The sequence below is a fragment of the Rissa tridactyla genome, chromosome 25, assembly GCF_028500815.1.
Source record: "Rissa tridactyla isolate bRisTri1 chromosome 25, bRisTri1.patW.cur.20221130, whole genome shotgun sequence".
Taxonomy (NCBI): domain Eukaryota; kingdom Metazoa; phylum Chordata; class Aves; order Charadriiformes; family Laridae; genus Rissa; species Rissa tridactyla.
In genome coordinates, this window is record NC_071490.1 from 1,136,396 (window position 1) to 1,149,164 (window position 12,769).

Here is a 12,769-nt window from a genome sequence, read left to right on the forward strand (position 1 = left end):
CCCTCATGTCCATGGCCCCCATCATCCCATCCCCCCAATGTCCCCCCCCGGCCCCAGTGTCCATGACCCCCACCATCCCGTCCCTGTGTCCCCAATGTCCCCCCCTGTCCCCAGTGTCCATGGCCCCCATCACCCCATCCCCGTGTCCCCCCCCCTGTCCCCAGTGTCCCTCATGTCCCTGTCCCCCATCATCCCGTCCCTGTGTCCCCAATGTCCCCCCCTGGCCCCAGTGTCCATGGCCCCCATCACCCCGTCCCCAGTGTCCCTCATGTCCATGGCCCCCATCGTCCCCTTATCCCCATCCTCCTGTGACTGTGTCCCAATGTCCCCCCCGTCCCTATTGTCCCCCCCAGAGCCTGACGCAGCCCCTCGGGTTCCACATGCGCATTTATAATAATAATAATAATAATAATATAATAATAATAATAACAATAATAATAATTAATTAATAATAACGACGATAACGAGGGGGAGCCACCGCCCGCGTCCACAATGCACTAAAACTGCACCTGCTGCCACCCTGGGGGACACGGGGAGGAGGGACACAGGTGGGGACCACACCTGAGGTGGCCCCGCGGTGGCCCCCGTGCCCTGTCCCCAGCCCTGATTGTCGCTGCGTGGCCTCGTGCCGGCCCCGTGTCACCGTCACCCTGGGGCCACTGTCACCCTGGGGGGCTTCTGTGGACTGTGTCCCCATGCCGTGTCCCCACATTGTCCCTCCATGTCACATCCCCGTGACATGGCCCTGGGCTGTGTCCCCACGGTGTGTCCCGACGGCGTCCCTCTGCGCCACGTCCCCGAGCCATCTCTGTGCCACCGCTGCATGTCGTCCTTCGTGCCACATCCCCGAGCCATCTCTGTGCTGTGTCCCCAGGCCACCTCTCCATCTCATCCTTCAGCGCTGTGTCCCCGTGTCACATCCCGGTGCCATCTCTGTGCCACGTCCCCACGTCACATCCTGGTGCCATCTCCGCACTGTGTCCCCATGTCACATCCTGGTGCCACCTCTGTGCCATCCATGCCACCTCTCTGCCATGTCCCCACGTCGGGTCTCCATGTTGTCCCCTCTCTCTGTGCTGTGTCCCCGTGCCACATCCCTGTGCCATCTCCGTGCCACATGCCCATGTCACATCTCTGCGCTGTGTCACCGTGCCACCTCCATGCCACGTGCCAATGTCACACCTCTGTGCCACATCCCTGTGCCATCTCGTCGTCCCTCTGTGCTGTCTCTGTGCCACATCCCCGCAGTGTCCCCACGCATCGTCCTCCATCCCGTCACCTCCATGTGCCACATCTCCATGCCATCTCCGTGCCCATGTCCCCATGTCACATCCCTGTGTCACATCCCCAAGCCGTGCCCCCATGTCACGTCCCCGTGCCACGTCCATGTGCCGTGTCCCCGTGCCACATCTGCACGTCACATCCCGCTGTGCTGCATCCATGTCACATCCCAGCGTGCCACGTCCCTGCACCGTGTCCCCACGCCACATCCCCGTGTCACATCCCGGTGTCACATCCCAGAGTGCCATGTCCCTGCACTGTGTCCCCATGTCACATCCCCGTGTCACGTCCTCATGTCACATCCTGGTGCCGTGTCCCCGTGCTGTCCCCCACAGCCAGGTCCTGTCCCCATCCCTGTCCCCACTCGGGGACCCTGCACTGGGGTTGGGGACGGGGACAGTCCTGAGCTTGGAGGCCGAGGAGCTGCTGGCCCTGGGGAAACTGAGGCACGGGCCACCCGGGGGACACACACACACAGAGGGGGCACACGCGTCCCCCTGCCCCAGCATTGTAAGGGGGGTGGGGACATCAGGAGGGGACACACTGGGACACGCCAGGAGACACTGGGACAGACTGGGATCTGTTGAGACACACTGGGATCCACGAGGACAGGAGGTGACGGGTTACATCAGGATGTGCTGGGACATACTGGGGACGTGCCAGGAATGTACTGGGACACACTGGGATGTGCTGGGACACACCAGGACACACTGGGTTGCCCTGGGACACGTGGGGACACACCGGGATGCCCTGGGACACCCTGTGACACGCCAAGGTGCACGGTGACATGCCGTGGCACGTGGGGATGCAGCAGGACACGCCGGGATGTGGGTGTCCACATGGCTGCCGGGGCACACAGTGGCCGTCGCAGGTGTCATGGCCACCACAGGTGTCACAGCCACCACAGGTGTCCTGGGTGTCAGGGCCACCACGGGTGTCACGGCCAGCGCGGGCAGGGGCGGGCGGCGGGTGCTACCTGGTGAAGAAGGGGAGGTGGTGCTGGCTGAGGCCACCGCCGGTGCGAGGGGACTCTGTCCTGGCCATGACATCCTTGAACCAGGTGGCCACGTCCACCTCCAGCGTCTCGTAGCGCTTGATGAAGTTGTGCTCCTGCAGGGAGGGAGGGGGTGAGCGTGGGGACATGGGGACACGGGAACGGGGACGTGGGCAAACAGATGGGGACAGGGGTGTGGGGACACGGGGAGATGGACACGAGCGTCAGGACATGGATGGGGGCACCAGGACATGGGCGTAGGGACACAAGGACAGGGACATGGGGGCACGGGGAGATGGACACGAGCGTCAGGACATGGATGGGGGCACCACGACATGGGTGTGGGGGCACGGATGTGGACAGGGGCGTGGGGACACGGATGTGGACAGGGGCGTGGGGACACAAGGACAGGGACATGGGGGCACAGGGAGATGGACACGAGCATCAGGACACGGATATGGGCACCAGGTGTGGGGACAGGGACATGGGGACACAGACATGGGCACCAGGATACGGGAATGGGGACATGCATGGACACAGGGACAAAGGGGGCACAGGCAGGGGGGCATAAGCATGGGGACAGGGACACAAGGACATGGGCAACAGCACATGGCAGTAGGGACATGCACGCGCACAGGGATGGGGACAAGGACACAGGCATGGGGACATGGACATGGGGACGGGGACACTGACACAGGCACGGGAATAAAGACACATGACACTGGTGTAGAGACATGCACGGGGACAGGGACACATGATACTGGTGTATGGGGACAGGGGCTTGGGGACAAGGACAGGGAGACCAAGGACCCCTGCCAGGGACAGCAGCACGCACCCACCTGGGCAGTTGACACATGTGGACACTGGGATGGGGCAGGGATGGGCTGGGGACACGCTGGGGACAAGTTGGGGGACTCGGGGATGGGTTGGGGACACGTGTGACAGGGACAGCCAGGGGACGACGTGGCCCTGGGGACTCACCAGTAACTTGTTGTACTTTGGTCTCTTCCTGTGGTCCTTGGTGAGGCTGCGGGAGAGGGGAGGGCGGGGTCAGCACCTTGGGGACACCCTGGGGATGTGTCCCCAACCCCGGAGAGGGTGGCTTGTCACCCTTGTCACCCACCAGTCCCTGACGAAGGCCTGGAAGTCCCCGGAGAAGCCCATGGCGGGGGGCAGCAGCGGGGGGTCCTCCTGCAGCACCTTCGTCAGCACCTCGAAATCCGTCTTGCAGTTCTGGTAGGGGAACTGCCCCGTGGCCAGCTCCACCTGCAGGGACACCGCTGTCACCGGGGGACACACACACACAGACAGGGACACGGCTGTGCCACAGGGGAGACCCCCAGGGATGTGGCTGGGACGTGGTGGGCTTGGGGGACATGGTGGCAGCACCAGAGGTGGACGCGGTGGGGAGATGGGGGGCTGTGGGGATGAGGTGGCATCATGGGGACATGGTGGGAACACAGCCGGGACACACTGGGGACAGTTTGAGAACACAGTGGGGAGCTAGGGACATGTTAGGGACACAGTGAGGATGTGGAGGGAACCCAGGGATGTGCTGGGGACACACTGGGGACATGTTGGGGACCCAGAGATGTGCAGGGGACAAGCTGGGGACACATTAGGGATGTGCTGGGGAGCCTGGGGACGTGGTAGGGACATGTTGGGGACACAGGGATGAGTTGGGGACATGGTGGGGACCCAAGGATGGGGTGGGAACAGGAATGGGTTGGAGACAGGGATAGGTTGGGGACACACTGGGGAGCCGGGGACATGCTGGGTACCCAGAATGTGCTGGGGACCTCGGGATGGCTTGGGGACACACTGGGGACATGCTGGGGAGCCAGGGACATGGTGGGGACACAGTGGGGATGGAGGGACATGCTGGGGACAGGCTGGGACCCAGGGATGGGTTGGGGACAAACTGGGGGAGCCAGAGATGTGGTGGGGAGGCACATTAGGGACAGGCTGGGGATGGGTTAGGGACACATTGGGGACACAGTGGGGAACTGGGGACAAGTTGGGGAGGCACAGGGGACATGGCAGGGACCCAGGGACAGGCTGGAGAAGCAGTGGGGACCTGGGGACGGGTTGGGGACACGGTGGGGACAGGGCTCACCAGGGAGATGCCGAGGCTCCACACGTCGGCGCGGATGTCGTAGTCAGGCTTGGTGGGGTCGGGGGGGTCGATGCGCTCGGGCTGGGGGAGAGGTGGGAGGCTGAGAGGCACCGGGGTGGGACCCCCAGGACCCCCAGCCCCACGGGACCCACAGTCCTGGGGGACTCCCAGCACCTACCTCTGGGGTGCAGCACTCACAGTCCTGGGGGACCCACAGCCCTGGGGGACCCCCAGCACCCACCTCTGGGGTGTAGCACCCACAGCCCAGAAGGACCCCCAGCACCCATGGTCCTCGGGGATCCCAGCCCCAGGGGACCCCCAGCACCCATCTCTGAGGTAGAGAACCCACAATCCTGGAGACCCTAGGTCCCTGGGGGACACCCAGCCCCCACCTCCGGGGTGCAGCACCCAAAACACAGCAGCACCCACAGCCTCAGGGGACCTACGGCCCCCACAGTCCTGGGGATCCAAAGCCCCCACCTCTGGGGTGCAGCATCCAAACCCAGCAGCGCGCACAGCCCCCACAACCCCGGGTGACCCCCAACACCCACAACTGTGGAGACCCACAGCCCCCACCTCTGGGGTGCAGCACCCAGAACCCAGCGGGGCACACAGCCCCCACCTCTGGGGTGCAGCATCCAAACCCAGCAGCGCGCACAGCCCCCACAACCCCGGGGGACCCCCAACACCCACCATCGTGGAGACCCAGAGCCCCCACCTCTGGGGTGCAGCTCCCAGATCCCAGCAGCACCCACAGCCCCATGGGACCTCCAGCACATGCAGCCCCCCACCACCCCCAACCCCAGTACAATTCTCCCCCCCCCTCCCCCCCCCAACACCCATGGGTGCTTACGGCCATGTATGCGGCGCAGCCGGCGCTGCGGGTCTTGGCTTTGGAGTCGACGAGGCGGCCGCTGATGCCGAAATCGCAGAGTTTCACCTGCCCCCGCTCGTCCAGGAGGATGTTGGAGGGTTTGACGTCACGGTGGATCACCCCGTGCTTCTCCTTCAGGTAAAACAGCGCCTTCACGATCTGCGGGGACGGACGGGGTGAGTGTGGGGACATGGGGACACTGCGGGGGGGGGACAGGGATGTGGGCATCAGGGCAGGGACACGGGGACAGGGACGTTGGGAGCACGGGGAGATGGACATGAACATCAGGACATGGGTGTGGGGACCTGTATGGGGACAGGGGCGTGGGGACACAAGGACAGTGACACGGACACAAGCACCAGGACACGGGTGTGGGGACACGGGCACAGGGATGGGGACACAAGGACAGGGACGTGGGGGCATGGGAAGATGGACACAAGCGTTAGAACATGGATGTGGGCACCAGGACGTGAGTGTGGGGACATGTATGGGGATAGGGGCACCAGGACATGGGGATGGGGACACACATAGGCACACAGGGCACAGGCAGGGGGACGTGGACATGGGACCAGGGACACAAGGACGTGGGCATCAGGACATGGGAGGGCACAGGGATGCGGACACAGACGTGGGGACAGGGACACAGACAAATGCACGGGGACAGGGAGACAGGCAGGGGGACACGGACGTGGAGACAGGGACACAAGGACATGGCCAGCAGGACACATGTGGGCACAGGGATGGGGACACAGACAAGCATGGGGACACAGACATGCAGACAGGGACACGGGGACACGCATGGGCATAGGGAGACAGGCAGGGGGATCTGGGACACAAGGATGTGGGCATGAGGACATGGCAGCAGGGACACACACGGGGACAGGGACAAAGGGGCACAGGCATGGGGACAGGGACACGGGGCAGGAGGTAGAAAAGGGCCTCCACGATCTGTAGGGAGGGGTGTCAGCGGTGGTGGCCCTCCCCTCCTGGTGTCCCTGAGTGTCCCCTCACCGCCACCGTCATCTTGCCCAGGATGCGCTCGGGGATGGGGCCCTGGATACGCTTCTTCAGCTTCTCAGCGCAGGTGCCCATCAGCTCCATGGCGATGAAGACGTCCGTCTGGGGAGGAAGAGGAAGGGTTGGTGGTGGGGGAGGGCACACATGGATCCTGGGGACACTGGGGACACCTCCCGCCATGGCTGGGGCAATGGGGACAGCACAGAGGGACAGGGGATGGAGGGGACAATGGTGGGATCTAGACATGGGGGGCCCTGTGGCCATATCCAGACCCTGGCGGGGGGAGCCCCACGGCCATATCTGGAAACCAGGGGAGGAGGGTCGCCATGGCCATATCCAGACCCCAGGAGGTGACCCCACATCCATATCCAGCCCCCGGGGTGGGGGCCCCCCATGGCTGTATCCAGACCCAGGAAGGGGGACCCCCATGGCCATATCTGGACCCCAGGAGACCCCCCCACGGCTCAATCCAGATCATTTGAGGGGTCCCATGGCCATATCCAGACCTGGGACACACACACACACACGACCATGGCCACATCTAGACGCCAGGAAGCCCCACTATGGCTGTATCCAGACCCCTGGGGGGGCCCCATGGCCGGATCCAGCCCCTGTGGGGGGGGCCTCACAGCCATCTCCACCCATGGCGGGGGGCGCTCACGTTGGTGATGAAGGTGCCGAAGCACTGGACGATGTAGGGGCAGTCGTGGCTCTTGAGCACCACATCCAGGTCCATCAGGATCCGTTTGTTCTCCTCCCGGTTCCCTGAGCGCCGCATTTGCTATGGGGGAGGGGGGACACAAAACAAAAACGGGTGTGGGTGTGGGTGTCAGGGTAGGATCCTGGCCCCACCGTAGGGTGTGGGGACCCCCCCGGTGAGGGGGGCGGGGGAAAAGGGGTGTCCCCAACCTTGACGGCGATGACGTGGCCTGTCTTGCGGAAGCGCATCTTCCAGACCTGCCCGCAGGTGCCGCTGCCGATCTCCCCCAGGTTCTCCAGGTCGTTGATCTCCGCCTGGTAGCGCTGGGGGGTGGGGGGGGAGGAAGGGGGGGGACATGACACACAAATTGGAGGGGGGGTGTCAGGGTCCCTCCAGTCCCCTGTGCCCCCCCCCCCACCCCAATACGTCCCTCCCTGGGCTCACCTGCCCCCCCACGGTGAGGTAGCCCGTCTGCTTCATGATCTCCTGGAGCTTCTGGTCGATCTCGATGCTGGGGAGAAAAAAAAGGGGGGCGGGGCTGGCCAATCAGGAGGGGAAACAGGGAGAGCCTGGCCAATCAGCATGGGGCAGGGGGAGGGCCTGGCCAATCAGCACGGGGCAGGGGGAGGGCCTGGCCAATCAGCACGGGGCACAGGGGGAGCCTGGACAACTAGCAGGGGACACAGGAGGGTCTGACCAATCAGCATGGGACACAGGGAGGGCCCGGCCAACCAGCATGGGGCACAGGGGGGCACCTGGCCAATCAAAAGGGGGCACTGGGGGGGGGGGGGGGGGGGGGAGACCTGGCCAATCAGCACACAGGATACACACCCACACGACTGACCAATCAGAATGCTCGGGGGGTGCCTGGCCAATCAGCACACAGGGAAAATGCAGGGCAGGTGCCCACCTGGCCAATCATCACTGGGGGTGCCACCTGCCCAATCAGCACAAAGGAACCTCCTCTCTGGCTGGCCAATCAGCACCCATGGACTCCTGCACAGCCAACCAATCAGCACACAACTCTCCTAGCCGCCTAACCAATCAGCATCCACAGCCTTCTATCTGCCCAGCCAATCAGCACACACTATCCTCCAGGCCCCTGGCCAATCAGCACACGGGAATCTCCCATTGGCCAATGAGCAGACAGGAGTCCCCTGCACAGCTAACCAATCAGAACTAGTGGGCTCCTGTACACCTGGCCAATCAGCATAGACCCAATCTCCTGCTCGGCCAGTCAGCACACATGATCCCTCCCTGCACTTCTGGCCAATCAGCAGCTGCGGTACCTCTGGCCAATCAGCATGTAACAAACCTCCTGCCCGGCCAATCAGGGCACATAATCCCTCCCTGCATCCCTGCCCAATCAGCATACAGCATCCCTTGGATCTTTGGCCCATCAGCAGACTCAATTTCCCCCTGGACCTCTGTCCAATCAGCATCTGTGGGCTCCTGTACATCTGGCCAATCAGCACATCTACATCTCCTGCTTGGCCAATCAGCACATGAACCCCCTCAACCTCTAGCCAATCAGCACACGTGATCCCCTGGGCCACTGACCAATCGGGGCATGTGATCCCCTGGGGCTGTGGGCTCCTGGACATCTGACCAATCAGTGCATGGGATCCCCTGGACCTCCAGCCAATCAGCAGTTATGATCCCCCTGGACCTCCAACCAATCAGCACACGGGGTCCCTTGGATCTCTAGCCAATCAGCATTCGCAATACGCCCAACCTCTGGCCAATCAGCACTCACAATTCCCTGGAGCTCCTGCCAATCAATGCACTTGATCCCCCTGGACCTCCAGCCAATCACCACACCCAATCCCCTTGGACCTCTGGCCAATCAGCACATGCGATCCCCCTGGATCTCCAGCCAATCAGCACACAGGATCCTGCCGACCTCTGGCCAATCAGCACCTGCAGGTTCTTCTACATCTGGCCAATCAGCATACAGCAAATCTTCTGCCTGGCCAATCAGCACACTCTATTCCCTTGGACCTCTAGCCAATCAGCACTCGCAATCACCCTGGACCTCCGACCAATCAGCATTCAAGCTCCCCCACCCATTCAGCCAATCACAGCGCACCAGCCCCTACGTCCCCCATGCCTCCCCCCACCCGCCAAGGGTGTTCCCCAGCCAGCCAGCCTACGGGGCAGGGGCTCTTCCCGCCCAGCCAATGAAGGGGGCCCGGTGGGGTGTGGTCCCGGGGTGGACGGGGCCTCAGGGGGCGTGGTCCCGGGGGGGTCTCACCTCTCGACGCTGCGGGGCACCAGGAAGGGCGGCGGGGGCAGCCCCAGCATGTGGCGGGGGCGGGAGGGGGGGGGGCGGGTGCTGGGGGCCCTCAGGGGGCACAGCCCGGCCCCCCCCGTCGCTCACCAGGGGCAGCTGCAGAGCTGGGGGGGGACAGAGAGACCCTGTCAGCCCCCAAAGTGGGGGTGGGGAGGGGGCAGAGAGACCCCCATCAGCCCCCCCAACTGTGGGGAGACAGAGAGACCCCATCAGCCCCCTAAGTGTTTGTAGGGGAGAGATCCCATCAGCCCTCCAAGGAGGGGGGGGCAGAGAGACCCTGTGAGCCCCCACAAATGGGGGGGCAGAGAGACCCTGTCAGCTCCCCAGGTGGGTGGGATGGACACAGAAAGACCCCCCCAAATGTGGGGAGAGGCAGAGAGACCCCCATTAGCCCCCCAAGTTGGTGAGGGGGACACAGATAGACCCTGTCACCCCCCCAGCTTCAGAGGGAGGGAGAGACACCCCCATCAGCCCCCCAAGTGGGGGGGTGGGTGGGCAGAGAGACCCCCATCAGCCCCCCAACCCCCTCCCGGGGGCGGTGAAGCACCCCGGCGTGCCCCCCTCCCCCAACCCACCCCCAGCACCCCAGGGTGGGGGGGCCAAGCCTGCACACCCACCCCCCCCCCCCCATTTGCTGGGGTCTCCCAGACCCAGTTGGCTCTTTCTGCCCCATTTTGCCCATTCTTGCCCCATTTCTGGGACATCCCCATTCCGCCTGTTCCTGCCCCACTTTGCCTCTTCTTACCCCATTTTGGCTGCCCCCCCCCCCCCCCCTTTTTGCCCCTTCCTTTCCCATGTTGGGACACGACCACCCCCCCATTTTGTTCCTTCCTGACCCACTTTGCCCCTTCCTGCCCCATTTTGGGACCCCCTCATTTTGCCTGTTCCTGTCCCATTTCGCCCCCCTCCCATCTCAGCCCCACTTGCCCCATTCCTGAACCCATTTCAGCCCCAATTCACCCCATTTCCCCCCCCCACCTCGATCCCGCCCCACACCCCCCCATGCCGTGCCGCATGCGCCATGCACCCCGCGGGGGGCCGGGGCCACACTCCATGCGACAGGCAGGACAGCCACGCGGGGGGGGGGGGACAACGGGACACGGGGACATTCAGGGACACACACAGGGACATTTGGGGGGGCGGGGGGGGAAGGGACACGCAGGGAGAAGCTGACAGGGAAAAAGCTGCTCCACTGAGTGGGGAAACTGAGGCACGGGCGGGTTTAAGATGTGCTGGGGGGGAGAGGAGGCGACCTGCTTTGGGTGGGCGCTTGGGGGGGGACGACACATATGGGGATGTCCCCAAGGAAGGGGAGAGCGAGGTGGCGGGGGTGGGACGACAGCGTTAGAAATGTGGAAGGGGGGGAATGCAGGAGAAACCCAAGCGGCGGCGAGATGTGGTGGTACCTGCTCGCTGGGACGGAGCGGGAGCGGGGCTTAGGGTGATGACGATAACTGGATTTTTTGGGGGGTGGGGGGGGGAAATGGGGGAGTGGGGGGTGGAGGGGGGTTGGGGGGGAGAAAATAAAAAAAACGGGGAGAAAAAGGGAAAAGAAAATAATAAAAAGAAAGAAAAACACCATAAATCACAACAGGAACAAACTTGAGGCGCCCGGGGCAGGGTGTGGGGTGGGGGAAAGAACCAGAATGAACTTAAATTTCGGGGGGGAGAGGAAAAGGGGGTGAGGGGGGGTAAAAGGGGGGTGGGGGGCTGCCTGGCGGCTCTGGACCCCCCTCAGCCTGGAAAATGCCTTTTTTTTTTTTTTTTTTTTTTTTTAATTGCATGAAATTGTAGGGAAATTCTGGAAAATTGTCGCCTGGCAGTTGTGGTGTCCCCCCCCCCCACTACAGGTCCTACCTGGGAGGGGGGGAGGGGGGGAAGTTGGTCTCCCCCCCACAGAGGCTCCTCAGGGTGCTAATTGCAATGACACCCCCCCAAATAACCCCGAAATTCCTGCGCTGCCTCCAGCAGTGCTCAGTACAGCCCCACGGACCAGTAAAGTCTTTGTGCCCCCCCCATTTCATCCAGTAAAGCCCTTGTGCCCTCCCCTTTAACCCTGTAAAGCTCTTGTGCCCCCCTGCATTTCACCCAGTAAGGCCCCAACTGCCCCCAAACCCACCTCAGCTGCCCTCAATTACCCCCGTTGCCCCCCCCAAACCCCCATTTTACCCAATAGGGCCTAAACGGCCCCAGTATCGCTACAGTCTCCAAACAACCCCCCCAAGAGCCCTCTATGCCCCCCAAACTCCAAAACCAGCCTCAACTACCCCATAAGCCCCTTGATACCCCTAAACCAGCCTCAAATGCGCCCCCAACACCCTGAAACTGACCCAAGAGTTTTTCCCCCCCACCCCTCAACTGGCCCCAAAGCCTCCACAACAACCCTAAAATCGCCTCAACCGCCCCCCAACACCACTAAAACGGCCCAAGAGCCCCTCAACATCCCTAAAACAGCCCAAGAGCCCCTCCAACACCACTACAGTGGCCCAAGAGCCCCCCAGCTCCCCTCAAACGGCCCAAAAGCTGCTCCAACACCCCTCAAATGGCCTCGACCGCATCGCAGCGCCCCTAAACCGGCCCAAAACCCACCCCAACACCCCTCAAACAGTCACGACCTCCTCCCAAAGCCCCTAAAAGAGCCTCAACTGCCCCCTCAACACCCTGAAACTGGCCCAAGAACCACCCAACACTTCTAAAACGGCCTCAACCGCCCCCCAACACCCCTAAACTGGCCCCAAAGCCCCCTCAACACCCCTCAAACGGCCTCAACCGACCCCCAACTCCCCTAAAACCGCCCAAGAGCCCCCCCAACGCGCCTCAAAAAGCCCAAGAGCCCCACAACACGTCTCAAAAAGCCCAACAGCCCCCCCAACATGCCTCAAAAAGCCCAAGGGCTCCCCGAACTCCCCTAAACCAGCGAAAGACCCCCCCTCCAACACCCCTATAGCGCTCTCAGCGCCCCCCCCACCCCGCCTCGGCCCAGCACAGCCCTCACGGCCCCCCAGCTCCCCACAGCACCACCTCAACAGCCCCCCCACGACCTAAATCACCCCACAGCCCCTTTAACAAGGCCGCAACCACGAGGGGCGCCCCTAACCCACGCCTCCCCCCCCCCAAAATCACCTCAGCCGCCCCCGGCCGGGCCTAGGCCCGGCTTCCTCTGTGTGTGTGTGTGTGTGTTTGTGTGTGTTCCCCCCCCACCCCCGGCTTTCCCCCTTTCCCTCGGCGGTGCCTTACTAGGCCGGGCCCGGGCGGGACTAATGTCGAGGTTGAGGTCGATCCGGCGGCGGGCTTCTCGGTTCTCCTGCTTGAGCTTGGCCTCCAAACGGGAGAGCTTCTGCTCCAGCGAGGACGCCGCCATCTTCCCCCCGCTGCAGCCGCCGCCGCCGCCGCCGCGCAGCCAGAATGCACAAACAGGCCTCTGCGCACGCGCGGCGGCCGGCGAAGCGCAGCCTCCCGCGCAACCGGGGGATGTTTTGGGTGCCGGCGGCCAC

The 12,769-nt window shown here is 63.5% G+C and overlaps 1 protein-coding gene across 1 annotated transcript; it reads right to left on the reverse strand.

The window, feature by feature from the left end:
- Positions 1-369: 369 nt before the first annotated feature.
- On the reverse strand, positions 370-12,736 carry MAP2K7 (mitogen-activated protein kinase kinase 7). The gene is given in 13 exon segments (XM_054183474.1): positions 370-2,391; positions 3,257-3,302; positions 3,399-3,541; positions 4,392-4,472; positions 5,245-5,424; positions 6,277-6,384; positions 6,944-7,063; positions 7,192-7,305; positions 7,427-7,493; positions 9,237-9,310; positions 9,312-9,379; positions 10,682-10,729; positions 12,513-12,736. Coding segments are annotated over 13 exon segments (1,311 nt in total). The 5' UTR covers positions 12,637-12,736; the 3' UTR covers positions 370-2,253.
- Positions 12,737-12,769: the final 33 nt, after the last annotated feature.